Source organism: Hemicordylus capensis, chromosome 1 (assembly GCF_027244095.1).
Source record: "Hemicordylus capensis ecotype Gifberg chromosome 1, rHemCap1.1.pri, whole genome shotgun sequence".
Lineage (NCBI taxonomy): Eukaryota > Metazoa > Chordata > Lepidosauria > Squamata > Cordylidae > Hemicordylus > Hemicordylus capensis.
Window position 1 is genome coordinate 430,615,497 of NC_069657.1, and position 27,957 is coordinate 430,643,453.

The 27,957-nt window shown below is 41.9% G+C and overlaps 1 protein-coding gene across 2 annotated transcripts; it reads right to left on the reverse strand.

The window, feature by feature from the left end:
* Positions 1-489: 489 nt before the first annotated feature.
* CALM2 (calmodulin 2) lies at positions 490-27,507 on the reverse strand. Of its 2 annotated transcripts, none has more exons than XM_053312977.1 (6): positions 27,487-27,507; positions 12,713-12,743; positions 4,813-4,956; positions 4,633-4,739; positions 1,860-1,995; positions 490-1,126 (listed from the first exon to the last, which is right to left on the reverse strand). In XM_053312977.1, exons 3-6 carry the CDS (start codon positions 4,880-4,882, stop codon positions 1,098-1,100), a joined length of 342 nt encoding a protein of 113 aa, XP_053168952.1. In that variant the 5' UTR covers positions 4,883-4,956; positions 12,713-12,743; positions 27,487-27,507; the 3' UTR covers positions 490-1,097. The 2 variants fall into 2 exon arrangements, with proteins under 2 accessions (XP_053168952.1, XP_053168943.1); XM_053312968.1 differs by lacking the exon at positions 27,487-27,507 and adding an exon at positions 21,397-21,560.
* Positions 27,508-27,957: the final 450 nt, after the last annotated feature.

A 27,957-nucleotide genomic window follows, 5' to 3' on the forward strand; every position in this document is an offset into this window, starting at 1 on the left:
ATCAATTCAAATCCAGGCATGGGAAATGTGAATGGCACCCTTCTGACAATGCGACACCAGTGTGGAGACACAGGCAATATGGATGGGCACTTAGACACGCTATGAGTACGTTGCAGCATCTAGTCTGGAAAGTACCCCAGAGAACAATTTGTTATGGGGCAGCTAGCCAAATTTATTCCAACTGTACAGAAGCAAAAGGAACACTAACATTTGTGAGTTCTTGACCATATGCACCAGCTCTAGTTCCATATGTTCCTGGTAAAGTGGAGATTCTGTATGCAATCTGAACAGTGCACACTGCAAATGCTACCACACAAGTAGTTTTCAGTGATTGAATTTGCACTACTATAGAGCACCGAGAGTCACAGTGTTCAGATGTCATAAGGTGCTGCAACAGATGGGACACATCTAATATGAAAATGCCCTAATAATGGGCCATTCTTGCCCATTTTTAAACATAGGTTCAAACAAAAAAGCATAGAAACAATATGGGTTAATTGTAATTTTTTATTGGAAAACAAATATACAACTTGGAATGGATTTGAGGCAAGTTGTGCCATAAGCAGATTCTTTTGAAAATAAGTGGCTGAACAAAAGTTTTAAAAGCATAGTAACCATAGAAGAAAATGTCTTCTGGTACAGAACCAGCAGTACAAAAAAAAATAGTGTACGAGTACCTGGATAATACACCCGTTTTGCAATAGTGCAAACTTTTAAGTTCCATATTGTTGACTGTCCATAGTCCACACAGAGTTAAGACTACATTTCAACAACATGCTAAGTTTCCTAAAAGAACTAATTTTTAAACAGGCATAACCTAGATGTTCCCTCATTTGACCAACACCATCTAGCTTTAGAAGTGCTGAAGGGCTTAAATATCCAGAGTAAGCCACATGCAAACATTTGTTACTTTGATCATTTTCCCAAAATATCAGGATGACAGATAAAGGGGAAAACATGGAGGAATGAGTTTGTTACTATACATGCATATTTTCTTGACAGTAGGGGGAAAAACCTTTTACAGATAAGTTACAAACAGAGAAAAAAGGCAAATAAACAATTTGTACAAGAAATTTAACACATTCTGTACAGTGTCTTCACTTTGCTGTCATCATTTGTACAAACTCTAGAGGGAGGGAAAAGAAGAGAGACAAACTTTTGTTTTAGAATTTCTGCAACATGTTCAGATTAAGTATAATGCAACTAGCTACATTAAGCATTTATTTATGCCAGTACAAAAACAGAACTGCCCTTTACAGAGCTGCTCTACACAACTTATGAGTAACTTATGAGTATGCCTATATTTAGCAAACTTAACTCTAAGGGCAGGTTTAGCAACAATGACTGTTTTACTGTTCTTTCAAACATTTTTATTCCTTTAGCAGTCATTCTTTTGAATGCATACAGAAAATTAAGACATTCATCACCATTTTGTTTTGTTATGTAATTTTCTTGATCACTTAAAGCTATGAAACTATAACTATAATTATTATTTATTCAATTTCTATACCGCCCTTCCAAAAATGGCTCAGTAGCCACCTGAGATTCTACACAGAGATCTTAGATGTTTGAGGAACTTCAATTATTTTGATTGGTTAATCAATCAAATGTTCTAAGCCTGAGCCAGATCCATTTGATGAGGATCTCAATTATGTAGGTCATCAGACTACACTACAGCAGTACATAGTAACCAGGCCTACCATCAATTATGTTTTACAATAATCACCGCCTGTGCCCATCTTGGAACAGTGTACTTCTATCACCTCAGGCATGATAGCACATGCATGGAACTTTCCAATTCAGCCAGTACTTTCAGGCAACTTCTATATGTCACCTAATTAGAAAATAGTGAAGTTTACCTTCATAGTTTACTTGACCATCACCATCAATATCTGCTTCTCTAATCATCTCATCAACTTCTTCATCTGTTAACTTCTCTCCAAGATTTGTCATCACATGGCGGAGTTCTGCAGCACTAATATAACCATTACCATCCTGGAAAACACATGTTTAGAATTAGCATCAACACAAATACTTGGAGAAGTATAAGCTGTAATCAGGGCAACACCCAGTCAATATCACTTACTAAAAATGAACAAACGCAAACCAGCTTAATCTAACTACTTTGAGACTTCAGGCTCATTACTTCTACCTCTTAACCTCCCTTCTCATCCCACCTTGAGGGCGCACAAGCTAAGTTATTTCACTAGTACAAGGTAAATATAGAAGCCATTTGAATTTTCCAGTTCAGCTTATATAGAATGTTACCAATCTGGAAAGTTGCTTAAACTTCAAACCAGTAATATACGATGCAACTGATGGCTAACATATACAAAAGGCTGTTGCTTACATTTGCAACACTGAACAGCTCTACTGTAGAATCAAGCATGAAAGTTTGGCCAAGAGTCCCATGCAGGAAATTAAAATCAAACCTAGATTATGCAGGGTTGTGGTGGTGATTAATGCAAATGTTATAGAGTGCTTGACTACTTTTAGGGGTTGTTTCTTATTTTAACTTTATAGTGTGCAGCTAATTATCCCCAAACGTTCTTTAGAACACCATGTCTCAGGATTGACATAGCACTTCCTCAGGGCTTCCTTTTATTTCCCAAGTCTCAGGTAAAAAACGCAGTTTTATTAATATAGCTATTTCAAGGAAATATTCACTTTAGATACAAATTCTAGTCAAGATTTTACAAGACAGATTTGGAAAGTAAAACTTCAATGTAAAGAAGCTTGAGTGAGATTGTGGAAGAAATGACAATGACAGAAGCCACAGAGATATTTATATCCACCTCAGTTTGATTTTTTCCAAATGTTAAGGTAAACTGATATATCCAGAGAACTACTGGGGCAAGGCAAAACTTATGTAGGCTTCAGAGCTTGATTGTAGCATATGCTTTGCAGATAACAGATGGCATCCAGACTAGCACCCTATGAGCAGAATGCGCTTGCACTGAATGAGTAGAAGTGTGGTTCTGGTCTCCATGTTATTCTGCAAAGTATTTCCTTACCAGTCACCTTTTCTTTACTATTTCTGTACTCAAGAGCCAATTCAACATGAGGATTTGTACTCTGATGCAGACAATACAATACACAATCAATAGGGCTCAGGAAATCCACTAGTCTACTTGTCTGTGATGAGTGAAAAATGCCTGATGAGCGAAAAACAAGCTTTAAGTATTTCATATGATGCGATTGTCATGAAATGTTGGCTCTGTTCACCAGCCAGACACTTTTTAATCATGAAGCTATGTTGGTATATTACGCATCAGGATTCGTCTTTTTAAATTAGAACAGTGGCCATGTGTTATTTTATACACTGGTGCACTCTTTGTATAGATACCCAGGTATATGGTATTCTTTTATAAGTACCAAAGATTCACACCTTTTGGAGAGTGGAGCTCAGACAAACTGTTCACAGAGGGAGCCACCATCAACAGGGCACTAGTTTGGATGATGCTTGATTCGGCCCTCAGACCCTTGGCCACCCCCAAATTATTTCAAAATGCCTATTAAGTGGGTCAAGTTCTCACTTTTAGCATGAGCAAAAAAAGATCTGTGTTAAGTTTGTACCATTTCCAACCAATGTTCCCAAAGCAATACACAAAGTACAATTATGCTAACTGAGCAAAAAGGCACCTTTAAAAAGTGGTGATTCTTTTTATTTAGCAGGGGAAGAGAAACTGGCCCCATCCAACCCCAGCACAGCATTCCTCCAGTGGCTGTTGCTGGTGTCTTATGTTTCTTTTTAGATTGTGAGGCCTTTGGGGACAGGGAGCCATTTAATTAATTTATTTCTGTAAGTAGTTGTTGTATTGTATTATAAACAATCTAGTCAAGCAACTAAAGAGCCCGGTATCAACACAGTCAAAAAATACCAGAACCTGCAGAAATCAAAGCCATGATCTTTGGTATTTAAGAGAGCACGTCCTTTGTCATGAACCCTGCCACCTGTTACAATCTCCTGGAGAGGTTCTGTTACTGTTGCCACCAGCTCGTTTGGTAGTGACCCAAGACCAGGCTTTCTCTATGGCTTCCCGGAGACTTTGGAATATGCTCCTTGCTGAAATACGAGCATCTCCTATTTGTTTTCAGGAAGACCCTCAAGACTCAACTGTTCTCACAGGATTTTAATTAGAATTTTAATAATTTTGTTTTAATAATTGTTTTATGCTACTGTTTTAATTGATGTGTATTTTAATCTGTACTGATTTTTAAATACTGTTTTAAATTTTGTATACCACCTAGAGATGTATATATCAGGCAGTATAAAAATATGATAAATAATCTTCACCTGATGCAATCATAATCAATTATGATTGTCATACAAACTGCGAAGGCAGGCTAAGCAAAAGGTCTGCTTAGGGGACACCTATCTGGCACTCAAATAAGATGGTACTCACAGTAGAACTTCATCAGTTGATCTCAAGTTTCAGCAAGAATACTTGGGTATTCCCCAAGAATTTGACTTGATTCTCTTATTTACTATGTTTAGTTGCTAGCAACACACCAGCCAGCAGGAGACAGGGAACTGCAAAATACTGCATTTAGCTCAAACTAGCAAATATGGAAATTCCCCATATCTGCACATTGTTTTAGGCAAGTCTTCAAAGTACATTAACTGAATACCTTATCAAATACACGGAATGCTTCTCTAATTTCCTCTTCACTGTCTGTATCCTTCATTTTTCTTGCCATCATTGTCAAAAATTCTGGGAAGTCAATTGTCCCATTGCCTGTAAAACAGTTGGTTATTAGTGGAAATCCTTTGAGTTTTAGTTACTAAACTGCTTCTTAGATAAAACTTACCATCTGCATCTACTTCATTGATCATATCCTGTAGTTCAGCCTCTGTTGGATTCTGCCCAAGTGACCTCATCACTGTCCCCAATTCTTTCGTCGTTATAGTACCATCTCCATCCTTGTCAAATAGTGAAAAGGCTTCCTTGAATTCTATAAAACAGGATAATTAAATCATTCAAATTAAGGTGGAATGCTTGCACAACTTGTTGATATATACAAAACACTGCCCCAATTTACCTTTTAAGATTTGAGACAGGATTGTAAAAGCACTGAGCACACAATGTATATGATCGAAAGAAATTCAGGCACATCCAAGTCTGAAATAAAATTATTTCTGATTCTGAAGAATCTGTTGTGCCTACATTTCTCTAAACAGTACCCTACATAAGCTAGATTTCTACAAAATCTGGATCTTCCATCTTTACCAATCTCCTGCTCAAAACAGTCCTCCACTCCCAAGGCATCCCATCCTGTTTCAGAGGCCATCAAGCCTTCACAAGCAAAAAAAATCTGGGGACCATGGCAAGCTGTAGGAAATTCCCTTGTGATAACTGCCTTCTATATGAAGAAATGGCTGTATTCAAAGTCAAGCCAGAATTTTAAAAAACTGATTAGTTTTCAGCTCTGATTCATCAATTAATTTTGTTTAGATTTAAGGAAGGATCGTCTTGCCAAGAAGGCAATACAAGAGCAGACCAGCTGGATTAGACTGCCTCATCCAGTCTAAAATCCAATTTCCAAACAGTGACCAGTCAGATGTTTTTGACGTTTACACCGTCACATGAAGTCAACAGCCTTCCCCGCTACATCTAATATCTAGAGGTATAGTGCGCCTCTGATCATGGAGGTTCTATTTAGTTATCAGGACAAATAAGCATGTATAAATACATCTCCATCCTACTGCTAATGAATTTCATTGGGTGACCCCTAGATCTAGTATAGAGAAAGAGAAACATCTACGCATTCGCTCTACAATTCACACTTCTATAAGCCTCAGTGCCCCTTAAATCTCTTCCCCCAAAAAACTAAAAACCAATATTTCACCCATTTCTTGTAGGAAAGGTGCTTCAACACCTTGATCATATTGCTTAGTTAATCTTTCCTGGATAGTCAGTCAATTTAAACACCCATCAGCATGTTTAAAGTATTGCTATGATTTGCAACATGCTACACTTATTTACATTTACTTGCACCAAACCTCATTTGCTATTATTCAACCAGTTTGTCAAGATCCTTTTGGTGCTTTTTGTGGGTTGCTTGGGTTTTAATCATTTTGAATTTGCTATCTGCATATTGACCCACTGCTCATTCCCACCACTCCCAATACAGATAGTTGAGGGAGCCTGTGGTTTACTTCCTTCTACTATGGAACCTGCCCATTTATTTCTACTCTGCTTCTTGTTCTTTAGTCCATTAAAGTATACAACAAGTTCTCTATTCTATGACTGTTTAACTTACTCAGGAGACTTTAAAACAGGCCTGTCAAAGGTTTTGGGTTTTTAAAAAAAGAATCCTAAATGAAACATCTACCCAATTCATGTTTGGCAGTACACAATTCTAAAAAGATTTAGGTGGCAATATTTCCACAGGCAGAAGCCAATGTCAATTTGTCTTCAGCAATGCCTGTTGTGTCTAACAATTCTAGCGTTAGTACTTCCTACCAGTTTACCTGGGAGCTATGTTAGTCAGATTATAGTAAGTGAACTGAAGTTTTATATATGCATTTTACTTTTAATTTCCATATTTGACTAACACATGCGAACAGAGCTGGCCATCTGAGATGAGGCCCATGCGCTGCTGGAAACACCCTTAATGTGGAAGGGGGCAGGGCCAGCTTCCTCACACTCCCACTCTATCATTGCAGGGATGGGTTTTAAGCTGCAGGTTCAGCACCAAGCAAGGAAGGAGCTCCCTTCTTGCCACCCTCACTGCTAAATCCAAAGTTTAATAACCATCCCATGGCAATTAAAAGGGACAGTCAGGTAAGATGATGCCTACATTCACCACCCCATTGTGGAGGCACTGCTTGAGGCTGCCACCTCACCTCATTAACAAGCTGCCACCGTATGTGATACTGTTCTGTATTTGTTAACTAGCTCCAGAATGGCTTCTTTTTCCCCTTTTTTGACATTGTTCCTCAGAAGCACTCCCCAACAACGTGGATCTCTCTCAATTTTCCACAGTGAAGATGGATGCAAAGGATTCATTAGCTTATCAACAATTTCCATATTTTTCCCAAATCTGAAGTTTTAGCCACCTCTCAGAATGGTTTCCACCTCCCCATAGGCTGAAGAGTGCTTCCTCACCCCCTTCTCTCCACATCAGAGTTGGGCATGAGAGGTTGCAGGGGTAAACTGCCTAGTCTGGATGAGGCATCCCGTGCCCAGTTTTAAGCAATTCATCCTTTCTGTGTAGTTTGCTCATGCCTTTTGTTAGTCAAGTTTCTTCTCTTCAATTTGCATTTGTTTTATCTTTTATAAAAATGTTCCCTCCCTTGGAAACGGTTTCCATATCCACATACATATTTTAAAGTGAAGCAGTCTTTTTTGACTGACATGCCACTGGAATAACTTTGAACTTGTTTGTAACCTTTAAGGTACAATGTATAGTTTATAACTGCCAATAGATTTTAAGCTCTGAAATTCTCTCCTGTGAATGTCCAACTGTTTTCTACTCAAGTGGCATATGAAAGTGAGGGCTGTGGTCACTGTTCCCAAGTAAAACAGCACTCTTTGCATGACACGTGACAAGTCATTGCTTTAGGACAATTAGCCCTAGAGTCAAAGTCATTTATTGTATTTAGAAATTTTGTCTGCCTTGCTCTAGATGTGCAGCTACCCAGCCATGCAAAAAATAACCAAGTATTACCCTTACTACAACCTTTGCCTGCTTTTTCTCTTCTCCATCTCACAATTATCAAAGCTTTGGTGAACAGTATTACTCCAGTACTACATTCCTGTTCTGAGATTTCTTCCCAGCTAATCATGGTGTAGTGGTTAGAGTGCTGGACTAGGACCGGGGAGATCCGAGTTCAAATCCCCATTCAGCCATGAAACTAGCTGGGTGACTCTGGGTCAGTCAGTTCTCTCTCAGCCTAACCTACTTCACAGGGTTGTTGTGAAAGAGAAACTCAAGTATGTAGTACACCGCTCTGGGCTCCTTGGAGGAAGAGTGGGATATAAATGTAAAAATAACAAAATAATAATAATAACTTATTGCATTTGAAGCCCCCTGGCATATACAGAAATATCACTACCAATGCTACCTATTCCAACTTCTCTAGATTTGTATATCCAAGGAACTCTCACTATAATTAATCACTGTTCCACCAGGTTTTATATTTCTACTAGAACTTCATTCTTTTCAAATACCAGGCACCCTAGCTCACCAATAGCTCTAAGGTTTGCAGCATAAACCTATATCTGTCAGATTTTTGCTGTGATCTCTTTGAATTATTAGCTCTGTAATGTTTTTGTACGCTTATAGTTTTATCATGCTACCCTCAATTTTGAGGGCACAGAGCATTCAGATCATTGTACACCACCTAGAGACTTCAGTAACAGGCGGTATACAAATATGTTAAATAAATAGATTCCCTCTAAAGGAGAAATTCCCACTTTAGCTCCAGCACAAAGTGTGGGTGTATAGAGATTACAAGCTGTTGTGTGACATTTTATTTTAAGTCCCAGCTCTCTTTTCTTCATGTTTCCCAGCCTTTGCATGTTTGTTTTACATAACTTGTAAACAATATACTATATTGTCCACATGATTAAACAGAATGTCATCACAAGTTCTCAGGAGTGATAAGTTGTGTTGTGTAGCTTCCATCTAGAGTAAAGATGCAGTGGTCTTCTACTATATTGGATCAGACTGACTGTTTAGGGACAAACATTATTTAAGCTTTATATTTTGGACCTTGGTTTACTTCAATTAGCCTAGAAAGTGCTAAATATGCTAATGATAAGGCCAGTACGACTTCTGGGGGTATGTGCCATTTGGGAATATTTCTCATAGACAAAAAATCCTAGGCTGAATCTCTTTCCAATATGAAGCAATTCTCTGCAGAGAATCGCTCCCCATCGGAAAGCAAACACACAGTATCCCCTCTTAAACATAATGAAAAAGATGAATCCCCGTTTTGTTCAATATCTTCGCTACCTAAGTTTAGGACTGGAGATATTTAAATACAACATGCATTTTTAAGTGCAACCACAACTTAAGCAGCTAAGTTGACTAAGACGTAAGTCTAAACTGGCCATTCCTATGAAACAGAAAATCCATATTTAGATCCCACCTCTGTCATGAAGGTGGCCTTAGGGAAGCCACTCAACATGGGGATAAAGCTGACCTACTTTACAGAGCTGTCATATGAACAAAACGTCCAATTCTTTGCCACTATCAATTCAGCTCTGTGCCACACAACTGAATTCACACCTTCCCCAAGCCACATCTTTACATATGAAGCTGTCAGACACTGACTTACCACTGGTCCATAGGGATGTGCACAAAACCGGTTTGCCTGGTTTGGTTTGAATTCAAACCAGCTTTGAACCAGGGTGGGGAGGTTCAGTTTTCCTTGGACCCCACTTTGGTTTGGTTCAAATTTGAACCTGGTTTGAACCAATTCGAACCAATTTGAGCCTCCAAAACTGGGTTGGGTGGTAGGCACCCATGGGTGCCAACTACCACCCAAACTCCAAAGCAATCGGACACTCCTATGATTTTTAACCAATTTTTGAATTATTATTATTACTGCCCATTATTCCCTATGTTGAGTACCTAGGGGCAAAAAGCTGGGCTGAGTGGTAGGCACCCGGGGTGCCTAGTCTCCCACCAAACCTCCAGGCAATCAGACACTTCTCTGACTATTGGTGAATTTTTGAAATATTTTTCAATTTTTGTATTCTTCCCATAGGGAATAATGGGAATTTGAGGATGCCCCATTCCCTACCTTTGGATGGTCCCAGAGCACCCCAAAGTGGGTCTGGGGGCACAGCAGGGCCGAACTCCACCCCCCCAAGGTACCTCCATGTTGATAGGATTTATTGTTGATTAATCAGGAAATTTTAAAGAATTAATTTTTGGCTTCATAGACATACATTGGCTCCATAGGAAACCATTGCCTGAGCCTTTCCATTCAGAAAGAACACTGTATTCCCTTCCACCTTAATAGCTTAATTGCTATGACCCAAACTCAGAGCAAAAAGCAATTAAGGTCAGTAGGTGAAAAGGCACTGTTATTTTCTATGGAGCCAATGCATGTCTATAGAGCCAAAAATTAATTCTTAAAAAATTCATAAACAACCAACAATAATTCCTAACAACTTAGGGATGCCTGGGGGAGTTGAGGCCAGCCCTGCCATGCCTCCAAACCTACTATGGGGTGCCCTGGTTACCCCCCCCCCAAGGAGGGGTTGAGGCTGCCTCAAAACCCCATTATTCCCTATGGGAAACTGAACAATACTTCAAAAATTCACCAATAATCAGAGAAGTGTCCAATTGCCTTGGGGTTTGGTGGGAGGTAGGCACCCTGGGTGCCTACCACCCAGCCCAATTTTTTGCCCCTAGGTACTCACATAGGGAATAATGGGCAATAATAAGAACAAAATCTCAAAAAAATGTTTGAAAATTGTAGGAGTGTCCAATTGCTTTGGGGTTTGGGTGGTAGTTGGTACCCATGGGTGCCTACCACCCAACCCAGTTTTGGAGGCTCAAACTGGTTGGAATCAAACCAGGCTCAGTTTGGTTTGAATTTGAACCAGCAGGTTGAACCCAATGCCTGGTTTGGTTCGAATTTGAACTGTTGAACCGAACCAGTTCATATTCAAACCGGTTTGCACATCCCTACTGGTCCATCTTGGTCAGCACTATAGCTCTCAAGTTAGGGCTGGGAAAGATCTGTATTTGGAAATGTCAAAGAGAGAACCTGGAGCCTTCTGCAAGCAAAACATTCTCTCTACCACCAAGAGACAGCTCTCCCCTAAGTAATCAAGTCTTGCATCACTTCACCTTTATCAGATGTAGGCCTTAACACCATTCTTCCTGCAACAGATTCTATTTTTGTTAACCCTGCCCTTCACTATATTTTCCTACAGACTCAGAATCATCCCTCTTTCAAACATCTGTCTCCCCCCAGCAATATGCTTTTTATTAATGCACATATTTATAAAGTGCTACATTTCATCTAGCTTTTCACCACTTCATAGGGCTCAGACCTGGAACATGTGAAGAGAGTCTCTGATCATTTACAAAATTCATGTCATATGAGTAACTGTAGCCCACACAATATTTCTTGCTTTACAAATTCTCAGAATACTTTAGATCTTATACACTGATCTCATGCATTGGCGCTGCATGGAAAATGATCCAAATCACCACCACCACTCCACATCAATGTTTCATCCAGGACAATGGGAGAAAACAATTTCCCCTCCCCATTTCACATGCATCTATTGCAGAGTAAGAGACTTCATGCTTCTAGCATCTCAGCATGCTCGGACTGGTAATCATACTAATAAGGATCAAGCAGGTAGAAGCAGCACACCAAGAAGGCTGGTTTCATCCCACTAATTCTACCCTGCAGTCTTTGCAATTGCTTCTGCAGGTGACAGATTATTTATGCCCAAGGTCAGGGGTCCCAACATGTGGTACCCCAGATGTTGCTCAACTCCCATAATCCCCAGCCAGAAAAAATTGTGGCTAGGGATTATGGGATTTGTAGTTCAACATCTGGAATACCCCAGGTTGTGAATCCCTGCCCTAGATCAAACCCATAACAAACACACTACTTGAAAACCACCTTGGGGACAGTGTTTATTTCAATTCTCATGAAACTATCCCAAAGTAACTGATTACACTGATAACGCGCTTGATATTCTGTTGCAAGAATTTCTCGGTGAACCTATAAATCTTCCACATACATTTTGTCTATTTCAATCCAGAGTCACTTTGCTTTAGTGTGAAGCCAGTCAACTGAATATAAAGGAGAAAGCCCACTTCCAAAGACTTTTTAACAAACTGTTTCTCATTTAGAAGAGCGAACAATATTTATGAAGTATAACTATGATGAAAGAATAGCAATACACTGTATTTAAGCACACAATGGCATCCAGGGCGTCTAGAATTTAATAGAAGCCTGAAAGGCCAGAAAAAGCTACACCAGGTTGTTTCTCTTATACAAAAATTCAAGTTTATCATCAAGCCCAAAGAGCAAGCTCCTCCTTTATATTGTATCCATCTTTTAAGACTCTGCAATCATGAAAGTTTGCTTCCAAGCTTAACTGATTTGTATGGCCTTCCCAGATGACGTGTTAAATGTGCAAAAACATCACATCTGAATCTCCCATAAGAGGCTATTCCCCACACCCTTCATTCCATCAAGACAAGATATTGCACTAGTGGCTAGCACAACTATGGGGTGGTACAAGAGAAAAGTGTGGCTCTCTGGAAAAAGACCTCACTCCTAAGTCAGTATAGTTAAAAATGTTTCTTCCTGCTAGAATTCTAAAGGGAAAGGTATAACCACATTTATAAATGTGATGTTATTGTATTAACTTTTGTAAATCGCCTTGGGATATGTTTTATTAAAGGGAATATATAAATCAAATAAATAAAATATTCAAGTATTTGCCATGTTATCTCAAACCAGTATTCTAGAGCAAGATGCTCAAGCCAAGGCAGAGAAAAGGCAATACAAAAGTTCACCCCATGACTGTTAAAGACAATTATGACATACCTCAACACAGTTAATTCTTAGCTACATGAAGTGTGCTAAAACGTAAGCTTGGTAGTTGGCTAGCTAACTATGAGCCAAGAATATTTCAGTTACTAGCATTACTGGATGCAGTTTGCAAGTTATAGTATGGCAGTTTCTATGATCTCAAATGATGTACACTGAGAATCTCACCTGCAATCTGCTCCTCTGTCAGTTGATCAGCCTAAAACAGAAAATAAAGTTAGTACCTTGGAAATAAGTCAGTTATACAAGTTTACCTATTCCTAAAACAGTCCTCTATTTTTGAAGTACCTTAAGTAACCAAGCACTGTATATAAAAGATCACTATACACAAGATCCTGCCCTCAAATTTATAATCTAAGTTTAGATTTTAAAATCAGGCGGTGGGAAAGATTAGTAGAGAACATCTGTGAGAATTCTAGAATCAGAGGCAAGTAGCTACATCCAGTAGCATCTTCCTAAGAAGTGAAGCAACATCCCACTAAATCCTCTCTCTGGCTGGCAGTTGTAGCTCAAATCTCCTTCCCCTGCAACTGTTACAGAGGTGTTTTCCGAGAGGGAGGTGGAAACAAGCTTCCACCTTGCAACTAATGGTCCTCTGGCTAGTAAGTAGAACAGGCTGTTCTCCCATTACTACCTCTAGTCAGCAGCTAGCTCCATTAGTGCAGCAATAATAAACTATGCTGAAACAAGTTTGCTCAAACAATGTTCTACCAGTGTCATGCTCCAGAACAGAAGTAAAGAATATAGCATACTGTTGCATTTTCCAAGTGATTTAGCACTGGGCGCACAATGAAGATTAGCCACACTGAAAAGCTGCAAGAGTTGTTTAGCTGATCAGATATTGCTCCTCATCCAGAAGCAGAGAGAGAGAGAGAGTGTGTGTGTGTGTGTAGGATTAATTTGATTTAATTGTTACCAAGATATGGCTAGCCCTAAGGCTCTCCAAAGGCTGAAGGGAGAGGGGCTGCTTGACGTACAGCAATGGTACTAAATTCTCTGTCAGAAAAAGCAGCTTTCAGTTGCCCTGTAGCTTTGACACAACCATCCTATCGGCCATGGAAAAAGGATTTCAAGTGCTATAAGATTAAACATGTATGTAATTTGATCAAATCTTCAATTTGTCCAGCCAAAACAGATAGTGTATTTCTATGGAACCTCTCTCCTTAAGTTGAACATACTGTTGCTTTAATCTGAATGAAATATAGCTTAATTCTTTACATCCAAGTTATTTGCACAAATGAGTTTGCAAAGTAAGCTGTGCACAAAATGTGGTGTTTAGGTGTATGCAAACAGAAATACTCTTTAAAGAGAAGCAGATCTTGGAAACAACCAGAGCTACTGAGTTGAGCCACAAGTCCAAATAGGGTAGTTATCATATACAAGGAAGAATGATTGTGTTTATATTTCAGAATGCTCCAGATACAAAGGTCCTTCAATGACTCCAGTCATTTCTTAAAATGTCAATACAAACCAACATATCCACATAAAGTGTTTAAGTCATGTCCACTGCATCTTCCTTTTCAAGTGAACACAAATTTCAGCTATAGTTTAATATTGAAATCAGACCATTTAGTTGTAAAATGTATACTATAGTATTTACTGTTAAGTGTCCATCATAATATTACAGAACCTGGAAACTAGTTGTTATAGGTGAGAAACACTGACTGATGATTAGAGACACCAATTAGTCCATTAAATACTACTCAACTCATGCTTTATTTAATCTCCCACCTCTATTCAAGTTATTCTACCAGACCTTGACAATTTTCCTTGTATCTAGGCACTAGCCCAAAAGATATGAGCCAGACACTGGGCACTTGACAAAATTACTGGTCTTAGTGACCAACACCACAACTAGGTAAGTGTGATTCCCAAGTATGTTACTTGTAAAGGGCAGGGGTGTAGCTAGGGAAGAGGGGGCCCATGTTCATCCCTCTCTCTGGCGGCCCCTCAGATTGAGGGAGACAATGGAGAAAATAGGGAGGGATGGAGCTGGAGGGCCCCCAGGAGCTGGGGGCCCATGTTCTTTGAACCCTTTCACTCAGTTATAGCTATGCCCCTGGTAAAGGGGATAAAAACAGAACAGGGCTGTCTGAGGCAAACAGAGTATTAAGTAACTTACTCTAAATAGCCAAGTCTATGCACCACAATTAAATTTCTAGGCACCATGGCTCCCTGGGATTTGTCAAGCCCTATATTATGTCAGATTAGACATATAACATAAATGCACCTCTCAGATTTTATCTTGCACCATGCAGCATGTAAGAATAATAACACCTGTCAAACAGCTTTTGACTCTTCTATATTGCAGTAAGAAAAGACAAGCATTTTAAAGTTTCAATTTCCCTATGGAAGGTGCCTAAACTCACAAGAAAGCATCCACACAAACTTTGAACTAAAAAAGTAATGCAACCAGCCTAGTAGTAACACATTTGTCAATAAACAGTATATTCAGACTCAATGGCTGATTTTATATCTGCAACTAGCATCAATATTTACTATATTTGTACACTGCCCCAAACTTGCACCTCTGGACAGTTTACTTCTTACTTCCTGCATTTTCAATTCTTCCATTTGACCTTGCTTAACTTGTTCACCACTATACTAGGTTAAGCAGCAACTTTCCCAGACTATTAATACACATATATACAAAGGAAACCTTAAGTCAAGACTTAACCAAAATCAGAGTGGATCACACTGCCCTCCCAGTCAAGCCTACAGTTCCATTAACAGCAAGCTGGCTAACAGCTAACATTTAAATACAAGGTACAGAAAAACCTATCATCTGACAGGTCTGAGAGCAGCAACTCACCAACCACTCATCAAACCCTGGTGAAACATGGCTGGCCTTGGATACTGCCCAATATAAGCTGTGCTACAGCAACTCTGCTACTCTCTTTAGCTTTAAGAGCATACCTCATATTGGCCGTGGGCTCAAACAGGCAAAAAAAAAAGGGGGGGGGGATGCATACAGGAGGAAGAGGTAGACTCATTGTGCTCCATGCCCTTTACTACTGCTTGGTGCTTGTGAGCTGGACACCATCCTTTCTGTATAGGCTGACAGCTACCAGAGTCCATAGACGCTTTTATAAGACAAGCTTAAACCTAAATGCCAAGAGATATGGAGGGGGAAGTGTGAGCATGTGTGCGCATGTATGCACATGCATACCTATACCCCTCAATTCCCCCCCCCCTGGAAAGTTTGTGAAGGTAAATATGACTGGGAATGGCTGCACTTAGCAAAATGGGAGGATTGGGTGGAGCAGTGGGTGAACTGAAATGGTAAGGCTGAAAGATCCACCCTGATCCAGAGGTGAGGGGAGGAAGTTTCCCCCCATACTTTAGAAATAGAAAAAAATTACCATCAGAAAAATTAATGACAATGCATCCAGACCAGCATTGCAAGTTTCAGACTATGGCTGTGCTTACAACTGAGTGGGAGGAAGGGGCATCTTTCACCCATTTTCCATTCCCTCTGAAGCCCACCATCACCAAAATATGTCCAAGGGTCAAGAAACTCTCATGATGTACAGTGGGCTTCTAAGGGAAAGCAAGATTGGTGAAATTGCCCCTTCCCCCACTCAAATGACAGTGTAGCAGTAGCCTGAAACTTACACTGCCACACATGCGTAATGTTAGTCCAGATATCCATCAGTGTTTTATAAAATTTATTAGTAACAATGAATGGAAGTCAGTGTATTATTGGGCAAGTTCGGCAATTTCAAAGTAATTAATAATATTTTTCAGGTGATTACACCAGGAAGTATGTAATGGTACATATGTTTTATTGAGTATTCAAATAAAACTTCTTTCCATGTAGAGCTTTGAATATGTTTGATTGTAACAAAGCACACGAAGAGTCTTTATTTTCCCATTAAGTATTTCAGTACAACTACTTGGCTACCTGAAACATTGACACGCAGTTGGGAATTCATATGGTGGAGGATTTTATTTTTGTGTACTGTATAAGTAGGTCAAACATGCCAAATCAGATCATAATCTATTTCAAGCACTGGGAAAATCTGTATAGTGCTTTAGGAAAAACCAATTTTATGCAAGTGATGGAAATATGCATGGGAAAATTTTCTCAATTTTTAAAGAAACCCCCAGCTCTGCTCTGAATCTTGGCCTCTATGTATATCAAGGGTATGTCCAGGTGGACAGTGGAATGTCTTTGCTGCACTGAATTTAATTTGCTTTCTGGTGAGCCAGAATACATTTCTTGAGAAAAACTATTCAGAGTACCTTTGTTCCTCTAATTTTTACTGTGGCTTAATGAAAGTTTATATAGATCTGGTGGGGATGCGTGGGTAATACTTAAGGATAGGGTGGCGGTGTCCCATCAGTTCAAAACGATTAACCTCTGATGCATATCATGGTTAATGGGGAAGGCTTGACAGGATACAACGCAGCAGACTTCACAGCATCCCCTCCCCACCCCATGGCCTGTAAGCTTACAGGCTATTACCTCCCCAGAGAAACTGAATCTACTGAGGGCAACTGTTGGAAGGAACTAAAGCACCAAGGTATCAGTGGCCCAGAATCATACCCAGTTCCCCAGCCCCTTGTTTCTTTCCCCACCTCAGCTGAAGTATCTTGACTAGAATGGAGTGTGTGGAGATCCAGGGAAGCAGGCCCTCAGCACACGTGATTATGAAGAAGATGCACTCAGGGCACACTTGTCAAGATGTCTTCCACAGATATCCTGATGCCCTCCTAGCATGTGCCTTTATCACCTGGCAGTGGGGCTGTTCCTCCAAATGGCACTCCAATTACTTGTTTAAACAGCCACTCCAAGTGCACATGTAGAAGCCATTCATCAGTGGAGGCCTATCTGCATGGAGCAGAGGGGTGGAAAACAAGCCTCAGGTGCAGCTCATTTCCATGCTTTCGCACCACCTGCCTCACCTTGCCTCATTGTCATGTTAACCCCAGGTACATGGGCTATTCATTCACCCACTTCCCCAACTTGTTGAATGACCAGCCCACATGCCTGAGGTTAACGTGACAGCAAGGCAAAATGAAGGAAAGCAAGGTGGTTGGGGTGGGAAAAGAAAAACCTCAGGTGCAGCTGATTTTCAGTGCCCCTCCACCCCATCCAGACAGGCCACCACTACCATTCACATAAACTTTTCCTGGAATAGAGAAACTTATTACTTTGAATAGATGTATGGGATGCAGCTGAAAACAGGAGGAGGAGAGGGTCTAGTTCCTTCCCGTTTTCCATCACTTTTGGTAAAAGGGAAGTGGGATTGGAGAAAAATGTTAATCACTGGGTCTCTCTGCCCCATAGAGCTTCAATGCAATACATTAAGAGTGTGCTGAGATGTATAACATGATGATTTGTCCCATTAAGGCTGCATAGGCAGTGGTTACTCACTGGTCGAAGGTATGTATTCTGCACATAATCGGGGCACTGTACACATGTTTCGTGTCTGGGCCATGGTCAAATCAAATCCTATGAAGTAGGGTGGATCAACTTAAATCACAAAGAGAGGCCCTTTTAGATCCACCAATTGAAATAAAGTCTCCGATGTAATTCATTAATTCTTGGATGCCAAGTGGTTACCAATAGTGTTTGTAAACTAAACAATCAAAGAGCACGATCCAAAGTCTCTGGACGAGTAGCCCAGAATACATTTATAACAAGGAGAATTATATAGAGAAATAACAGATTAGAAGAAGGTGGTACAGGGAAATTGTGTTTGAGATTTGAATTATATAGTAGTGAACAAGTTTGTACTACTGATTAAAGACACAGAATAAAACAAATGTGCAGCGTGTGAATATGGCACAGAAGTGTAAATGGCATAGAGAACATGAAATATGAAGCAAGGATATATAAAGTAAGAGTGTATCCATTGGTAGGATATGATTAAATGGGAGCCCAATGTCCAGAAGACTGGAATCACTACATTAAGTACTGACTACCAGAGATAATATTACTGTAGGTACTGAAATCAACTGATAAAGACAGCCATGGTGTGAATGGGCAATTCAAGTATTGCTATTAGGACTTCTAAGCTTGTCTGCCTTTCAGCTTTTCCCATTGCACATCTGTCAGCAAATGTTTAACTCCTGCTGCTGGGGAAGTATAAGAGTTGAGCTTCAGGGCAGGACTCGGCCACATAGCAATCTACAGCTGCTTTTCCAGACTGTGACAACTTCTAGCTCTGCTGATGAAAATGTAATCACATGACTGAGTGGCAGAGATCCCACTGCCTCCTCAGGGCAGCCCACTCTTCCAAAAAAGTTGCCTGTACAGAAGACAATGGGAAACAGGCCACAAGGATTACTTGTGAGAAGTGATCCAAGGACTACTCAGGTAGGAAAGAGTGCTCCACAGCAAGTTCCCCTCAGGGTGGAGGGAGCAAAGCAACTAGCAATGGGGGGGGGGAGCAGAAGTGCATTGTGGAGAGGCCTGTCTTGTTTCTGCTGAGTCTTTATATTCAACCTCTGTGTCCACAACATCAGGACAGACAAATAAGGACTTCTGGAGGGAAGCCAGGAGGACACAGCTTCAGCTATGGATGAAGTTCTCTCTCTCTCTCTCTCTCTCAAAACTAGTGGCACTGATCAAAATTTCAGTGCATTTGTACTGGTTTTCCAATCCATTTTTAATTAAGCCAAACATGTAATACCTGCTAGTACTCCAACTTGACCACTTACTAATTTAAAGTGCTTGACTAATGCAAATTGATATATTCAGCTGGAAAACAAGTTGGTAACATCATAGGCAGGCCCTAAAAATATTTCCAATGCCTAGAAACAAAACGCTCTACTGATCATAGCAAGTTTAAATTTCTAGGTCTCAGTATTAAATTTTTAGGAGTCCATATGATCTGGTGTCCGAGACTTTTCCAGCCTCAAGCATAGGTATTCATATTCCAGACACAACTTAAATAGCCAACCTGGCCTTAAGGACATCTTGAAAAGCAGATTACCATTGCAGTGGCGTACCAGAACTAAGAATATTTTATGTCATATGTATGGTTTATTTGCACAAGTCTTAATAGTGGATATTCAAAAGCTAGGCAATCATACTGAGAGTCCACTTCTTAGAAGGTGCCTAATTTTTCATCATGCAAATCACCACTTTGGATAGGCAGTGATAACATGGCACCTTTACAATGATTCAAAGTACACACACAACACACCAAGATATTTAAGCAATAAGTATTTAGAAGCTGGTCAATGTTAAGCTTCCACAAGTTACCACAGAGCACTCTGCTCATTTTAGACATACAGGTGAAAACAGGACTAGCAGAATTCTTAAGTTTCTAGGCATTCTTAAATCTTTCTATGTAGATTTACCTTTATGGCCAAAGGTTTTTCCCCTTGCCTACAGCCTTGCTATCAAAATAAGTTATTCAACCACACGAGTAAAAAGGCATGAACAAAATTCATCTAAGCCAGGGAGAAGAAACTTATTTTGAGAGCTTTGAAACCATGACTACCTACCAAGAAGTCTGCAGTCATCTTTTTTAAACATGCAGCACAACCCACCAATTTTGCAACAGTACCAGGTGTCCTGTACGTGCCCAATTTTCTCACCATACCTTCAGGATCTGATCTCATCATGTTCCTTCTTTAAAATGGAGAGTCCCCCCGCCCCTTTTAATCAGAGGCAAGGCTGTTATGCCCCAAGAGGAAAACTGTCTCCAGTGGGAGACAACAGGTACTGTTGAGCAAGGAAGCTGCTCCCCCATTATCAGTACTCAAGCCTAGGGGAGAAATCTGCAGTCACCAACTCTGCATTATGCTATCATATAGTTCAGGAAAACCTCTTGGAGTGCAAACAGCCCTGGCAGAACTTAACAGATTTCTCAACACCAACTCCATAATATTCCTCAGCAGGAACGCTGTACCTCTACTCTGTACCCTTATGTTTTAGATCTCAGCCTAAAAATCTATGGACTAGAGCTGTTCAATACTGGAGTACGCATATGAATCAACTCTCCCTTTTCCTTGACATCACCAAGGCAACTTTTACAAGCCTATACAATGCTAAATGCCTTTCGATAATTCGAGATACGGAATCCTGTTTTCAGCACACACATGTTTCTGGTATGGCAGGAGAAGCCACACCGAAAGCAGCTTGAGGCTCCGACTTGGGTCGCGGTCTTTTCCCACGCATGGGTGGCGCTGGCAGTGGTCCTTCGCCCCTTTCCCTCTCGGATCTGACGGCAACTCCCCGCCGCTGGCACACCGAGGCCGCTTCCAAGCCCCGCCCGCGTCCTCCAGGTGCGACCCTCTTTTGCAAGGCAGGAAGAGTCCCCATTTTTCCCGCCCAACCGGCAGGGCTACGGCTCGCTCGACAATTCCCGGCTCCGGGAAGGGTCCTCCCGCGGCAAATAAAAGCTCCTTCGTCAACCCTTCTTCCGCGCGCCCCCAACCCACCCTCTTAGGACTCAAAGCGGGAAGTGGAGGCGGTGGCAACCCGGTTGCTGTAGCAACGGTATCCCCTCGAGAGAGACACACACACACACACACTCTAACAGCCAACCGCCTTCTGCGCCAGTTTTTACAACCGCCACACTCCTCTCCGCAAACAGAAGTAACCTCCTTAGATTTTTTTTAGCGCGCACCCCCCACCACCAGCAGCATGGCGTCGAGAACCACCGTTGGCGTCCGTTTGGATTTTGAAATCCCCCGAAGAACGCGGACGCGCGCGCGAAAAGCAACCGACCTCCCACGCGCCTCCTCCTCCCCACCACCACTACTTATGCGGGGAGGGGCTCTCCCCGCGCCCACCCGAGTTACGGACCCGGAGCCCGCGCAACTCACCACCCCGCCAGCTTACAAGACCGACAGCTCCGTCTCCCCGCAGCCAGTTCCCTCAGTTTGCTAACCATGGTGGCTTGTGCCGGGCCTGGCGACGGTGACTGCAGCTAGAGCGCAAGACGGGGATAGCCTAATCAGGCACCGAAGGCGGGAGTGGCGCACTAACGGTCTCTCCTCCGCTCCTACTACCTCACCGCTCGGTGGCTCGCCTCACACTGAGCGCAACGCGCCTGCCGGCAGCGCCTCATAAGCCATCTCACCGCCCTCTTGGATCCCTCCGCACGCTCATTTTTTCGCTCCCCCTCCCCAGCCTTCCCTATCGTTAGGAAAGACGGCGCGCGGCAAAACGAGATCCGGCTCCACACCCTACGCTGCCATACCAACCGTACTGCTGCTGCTATATATCCCCTCCCCCCGCCCGCGGCCCGACATACATAGACAAATACACACACTCATATTCCCTTCTGTCGGAATTTCATCCCCCGCTTAACAGACAGCATTAACACAGGACAGAAGAAAGAAAAACCGGAAAGCAGCAGCATCTTAGGGTTCTTTTAATTATACTAACAGGAACGTCTTCGCTTGGCGGAAGGAGACTGAGAAAGGAAAACGTGTGAGTGACTGAACAACCAACGGACGTTGCTGATTGGTGGCTTTGTACCTGCAATGCGTCACTCGGGCATGCACAGTCTGAGCTGGGAGCGATGCGCCCCCTGCTGAGGAGTCAGACAGGAGAGAGCGGGGTTGTTGGCGGGCGAGTGTCTGGGAAGCCTGTGAGGCTTTCTGGAAGTTTGGAGGGAAGCTAATGTTGGTGCAGCACCTGAACGTGGGCTTTGAGCTCTTTGCTTTTTAGATTTAGAAGATTCCCGGGCTGTAGTTATGGATGAGTCAGGAGGAAGGAGATAGGATATATGCCGGGGGAGAGCTCAGGAGAGAGGTTGCGATCAGTGGAATGAAGTGGGGTGCGGGGTACACAGCTAATAAGTTGTTCTTCTGTGTGGCTTGAGACAGAGGAGTAACCTTGTACTTGTACTAGAGGGGTCGCCGCCTACAGCTAGCCCAACAAAGAAGGCACCTTGTGGCACCTTAATAAAGACTATTCTTTCGTGGACCACCACAGCCAGCTTCCTGGGATGCATGAAATATTTCTTATATATCCGCGTCTGGAGCTGCAGTCGTAAACCCCACGAGCAGCTCAGTGGGGCTTACTTCGAAGTAAACATATTTATAATTAGGGGGCTGCTGCTGTCAGGTACACACACACTTGCTCCGGAGCGAGTCCCCGCCGACATCAGCGGGACTTACTTCGGAGTAAACAACGCAGAGAACTGGACTGGGAAAGTGTGGCAGGGTATGGGGAGGGGGGATGTTGTCAGAGCACACACACACAAAATGCAGAGCGGAGACCAATGTCCCCGAAAGCAATTTTAAAAAGGAGCAGGAGGTTGATGAGGCAGTTGAAGACGGCAGTGCTGTTGGATAAAGTGAAGTTGCCAGCAGTTGCCCTGCTTCTTGGAAGAGGTGGGTGGAAAGAGGCCATTTCGGGGAGGGGGGGGCATTAGAAATGACTGAGGCTGATGTTCAGACGAGCTTCGTTAGGGGAGCGGAAGGTGGTGAAGCGTTTGGGTGAGCAGAAAGGAGGCAGGCTCGTCTCCTGCTAACTGCAGTTCGGTTTTTCTTTAAAAGGGAAGCGTTTCCCCAGCGGGTTAGTATCAGGTGTTTCCAGTGAGAGCGAGGCCATGGAGTCCTCCCTCCCTCGCGCTGAAATCGATGTCAGAAGTTTAGGCAGGGGAGCGGCTGCGGTGTGTAGCGGACGTGTGCGATGTGGCTTGCTTGCTTTTGAGCAACAAGAAGAAGAAGGGACGGGGGGAGCCGGCTTGTTACAATGGTGTAGAAAACCCAGCCCCGTGTGTCGCGGCGCTGGGTGGGGAGTGGCGAAGCAAGTTTGGCAGAGGCGAGCCGTTAGGGTTAAAAACGTGCGGTTGTGGGTCCTAAGGCTGCAGTCTCTTAGGCATGTGTACTACTGGAGTGTAAGCACCATTGAAAGCAGTAGGGTTTACGTCTGAGGAAAATGTGCATTGGGTTGCGCTATGAGACTCCTAAAATCTAGAGGGGCGGAGTAGGAGTGCTCAAGGCAACCAGGGGCCTCTTCCCTTAGCAAAAGGTGGTGAGAGCTTTAGTAGAGAAATGAAATTGATAGGCTTCTTGCTTGTGCAGAAATAACGTTCTCTTGACGTAAGGGCAATTACTTGTACAGCCTAGACTAGGGAGAAACAAACGATTGTGAAAGCAGCTGGAAAATAAGTATTATTGGTGTTGTGTGTGCGTGCTTTGTTTTTACTAGATTCATGAAATTTTAGGAAATTCAGAGATATGGGAGTAAAAGGGATTGTGACTTTTGTTGTAGGAATATCATCTGGCACATAGTATGACAACATGGGGGGAGAGCATTGAGCAGGGCTGTCTGAAGGCAAGGCTGGGGAGGCAGTCAACCAGGGCCCTGAGATTACAGAGGGCCCCACAGTGCAGAACAAGAGAGACCTTTCTAGTTACAACAGGACCAGAACAATGCTGATTCTTCATTCACCGCCACCCCCCCCAAAAAAAACTGTTTGCCCAGGGCCCCACACAAGCTAGACTCAATCCTGGAGATTAAGGTTAGGGCTGATTTTATGTGCATTCCAGAAACAACTTTGAGGAGCTGCTTCTTAAATTACCAGGTTCTGTTGCTGTGTGGAGAGGCAGAAGAGAGGAGGGTGTGTCTATTCCAGAGACATCTAATTATGTTGAGGTCAGAACCCAGGATAGTGTATTGGAGTATAAATGTTGATGTCTCTTTAGAAAATACTACTGTCCAAGGATTTAATGTTTATCATCACTGTCAGGATGTGGCTGTTGGGGAGTTAAACAAAAAAACCCTACCCCAACAAGCTAAATCTTATTCACCTGGTCAGGAGTGCCTTAAAAACACAGAACCTGGCTTAAGCTATCTGGATGAAATACTATGTAGTAGTCTACATTCCTAAAACTGAATCCATCACCTATCAAACACATTGTTTGATGTACACAGTAGTTGGTGTACTTTTCTATGTAAAGGGGTGAAGTAGAGTTAAATCTGAGATCAAGCATTAAGTTTAATTTTATTGTTCAGATTAGGAGTATTTGACTGTCAAAACTAAGCAGCATTGACTTTTACTTTGTACATCATGGAGAAATACTGCCCTAATAATTATCAACTAGACTGGGGGAAACTTGGGGCACTTAAATTTTCAAACAAGCTATCCTTTTCAGATAAGTGTCCTGCTGTACATCCATTCAATACGTGAATAAAATATTTGCATACAATTCTCTACTTGTATACACTTATAGATTGCACGTGCAGAGTTACTTCCATAAACCAAATATACATTTTGTAGTGCAGAAGACGTGGGCTGAATAGCAGAATAATGAGACACTTCAGCATCTAACCAGGAACTCTTATTGTTTCAGTTTGCCTGGAAAATCCAAGGCAACTTAAAATAGTGCAATTAGATTATATTTCCTCTTTCAGTTTATCTTGGACATGGCTCACTCCCCATGTTATGATGAAAGCAATCCAATTACTGCTTGAAAGAACTCTGGTTACTCGCAGTACTGCAAAACTACTGTAGAACTGAGTTGGCCACCTAATGGCAGAATGGGGAAATGCTTGACTAACAAACAGAAGGGTGCCGGTTCGAATCCCCGCTGGTACTGTATTGGGCAGCAGCGATATAGGAAGATGCTGAAAGGCATCATCTCATACTGCACGGGAAGAGGTAATGGTAAATCCCTCCTGTATTCTACCAAAAGAAAACCACAGGGCTCTGTGGGCTCCAGGAGTCAAAATTGATTTGACGGCACACTTTACTGGCATAAGAAACATTCTGCCGTAGAACAGACTGTAAAATCCAACATGATCAGAAGTCTTGAATTATGCTTCTGGTTAGCATAGCTGTGACTGTTGCTGGTGTGTGTCCTATGTTTCTTTTTAGAATGTGAGCCCTTTGGGGACAGGGAGCCATCTTATTTGTTTTATTTCTCTTTGTAAACCGCCCTGAGCCATTTTTGGAAGGGCGGTATAGAAATCGAATTATTAATAATAATAATAATAAAGGAGAATATGAGATTTAATAAGGCGATTCTCATGATCAGTGAGAAGAACCATAAGAGCGTTTGTGGGGAGCATGGGCTTAGCCCACTCTCTCCCCGCAGACAATCGGAAGGCAGCCCTAGGCAGCCAAATTAGCCTCCCACACGACTGCCAGCTCCATCACAGAGCCGGCGGGGATCAGGGGCCACACGCCCTCAGAAGTTCCAGGATGCCAAAGACCCCTGAGCCTGGGAGGCTGTTTGCAGCCTCCTGGTCAGGGGTCTACTCGTGTGTCACCACACACTGTAGCAACACATGAGCAAAAAGGAGAGGTTAACAGAGCGCTCGCTCCATTAACATCGTCTAAGGGGAGGGGTATTTATGGGCAGTTAGCTGTCAGAAGCTACGTGGCTCCCGTTGCAGTACACAATCGCCCCAAAGCGGCTAAGCTCCCTTAGCCCGCTTTTGGGCAATCGTGAGAATAGCCTCAATGTGTCCTGTTAGAAAGAGGCCATTTGTGTTCTGCTGAGATTTTAATTTTCCAGCTTCCTTTGAAGTAGGGAAACCATTTCCAATGGGATTACCTGTTTATACACTCAGATCAGCATCAGAAGCCCTACTGTGTCCCCATCAGTAGTGTTATGGATGAGCACATGAGATGGGGTCTTCTCAGTCATAGCACTTTCATTTTGGAATGCTCTCTGTTGGCAGGCCCACTTGGATTTCTTCACTACTGTCAGAGAGCAACAAAACTGTTTCTTCCAGCAAGCTAATTATGATTTATTAGCTGTTGAGATGCTTGAAACTATAGGAATTTGCTTTTGACTTAGTATCTTATGTCATTAAGACTATATAGCATTGTTTTGCTTTTATATTGCTGGCCACTTTGGAAACTTGCTGAGCTAAATGGTGGGGCAGGAGTATTTAATAGTTCTGGAGCAGTTATTTAGTGGTATTAGATCTTGTGAAGGAGCCATAATTTGATTCTGGCACAGGATTCTTTATTATTTGGAGATAATGACTAGCAAACATATTGGTGGGTAGGGGAGGAACTGAGGGAAATACATGAGGAGTGATAATTTTCCCATAGGGTATCAGCCAAGTAGAACTCTGACAAAAGCGAATTGAGGGATTTCTAGACAGAAGCATCTAGATTGTGAAGGAGGCAGTAATGGAATATTGTTATTTTTACATTTATATCCCACTCTTCTTCCAAGGAGCCCAGAGCGGTGTACTAGATACTTGAGTTTCTCTTTCACAACAACCCTGTGAAGTAGGTTAGACTGAGAGAGACGTGACTGGCCCAGAGTCACCCAGTTAGTTTCATGGCTGAATGGTGATTTGAATTCGGGTCTCCCCAGTCCTAGTCCAGCACTCTAACCAGTACACCACGCTGGCTCTATTAAAAAGGATTAGCACCTTCAGTTTGATTAGAGATTCCCTCTCCCCCCCGCACCACCACTCTCCCTGCTGAAATGAAGCGTGTGCTGATGGGATCAGAGAAAGAATGGCTTTAGAAGAGTCAGGGACACATTACATGGGACCAAAAAAACCCCCACAAAAACCCTAGAATGATATAAGCAAATACTTATTCAAGCAACCCAATGTGTTTTGAGTCTCAACATTTCATCACAGGAATAATTTAAGAGAATATTCTGAATTATCAGATAGAACAGTTACTATTTGCAATAAGCTTTAGTTTTCATGGCAGTATCTAATAAAGTTGTTGCAATAAGCATTTGAGAGGCATGAGGTTATTTCTACCACTAATATTTAAATGTTTTTCACAGAGGCTTCTTCCTCTCATTAAGTAAGCCTAATTCCATAAACTAAAGCAATATGTGCTTTATTTAATGCCTTCAACATAATGTAGAATGATTTTTAAAGCACAAATGAAAGCAAATTTTACAGAGACAGCAAAACCTAAACAAAAGACTTAACATTATTGTCTAAACAGCTACAAACAAGTATTATGTAAAAACAATCACTACGTGCTCAAAAACGTGAAATAAAGCACTATTAACATGTTTGTTTTATAAAAACAGACCTTATCTCTGGATGTGTAAACTCTCAGAAGAGGATTCTTTACTATCTACCAGTTCTTTAAAGAGGAGCTTTATAGTAGCAATAGGGTTGTGACACCTGAAGTCAATTAGACTAGATGCTTCTGCAACAGTGGTAAAGTTTGTTCCCCATTTAACCCTACAGCTACCAGAATTTGTGGCCATACAATAATCCACCTTGGATTCCCAGCAAGAATTAATCTAATTTATTAGAACTTTCAGTAACTCAAAAGAATCGGTATTCAATCCAATATTTTATATGGACTAGGATCTTCCTAATTCTTTTTCTTTCTTAGCTGCTTCCAATCCCCCCCCCCCCCCTTTGAAATCTGACCAGTTTTCCTATGCATTGTATAGACTACAGAAGTAGTACTGTGAAATCTAAGAAATTGTGTGTGTTCCCATCATAGGGAGGGACTGATGTCATTCTTACTGTTGCTGTGTTCTTGAAGAAC

Bases quoted from the DNA above. Each gene is read 5' to 3' on its own strand.
- CALM2 (XM_053312968.1), bottom strand. The intron at 4,957-12,712 runs GTGAGATTCTCA...CCTGTTTTATAG, and splicing joins GACAGAGGAGCAGATTGCAG to AATTCAAGGAAGCCTTTTCA. The intron at 1,127-1,859 runs GTAAACTTCACT...CCCTCCCTCTAG, and splicing joins TGGTCAAGTAAACTATGAAG to AGTTTGTACAAATGATGACA.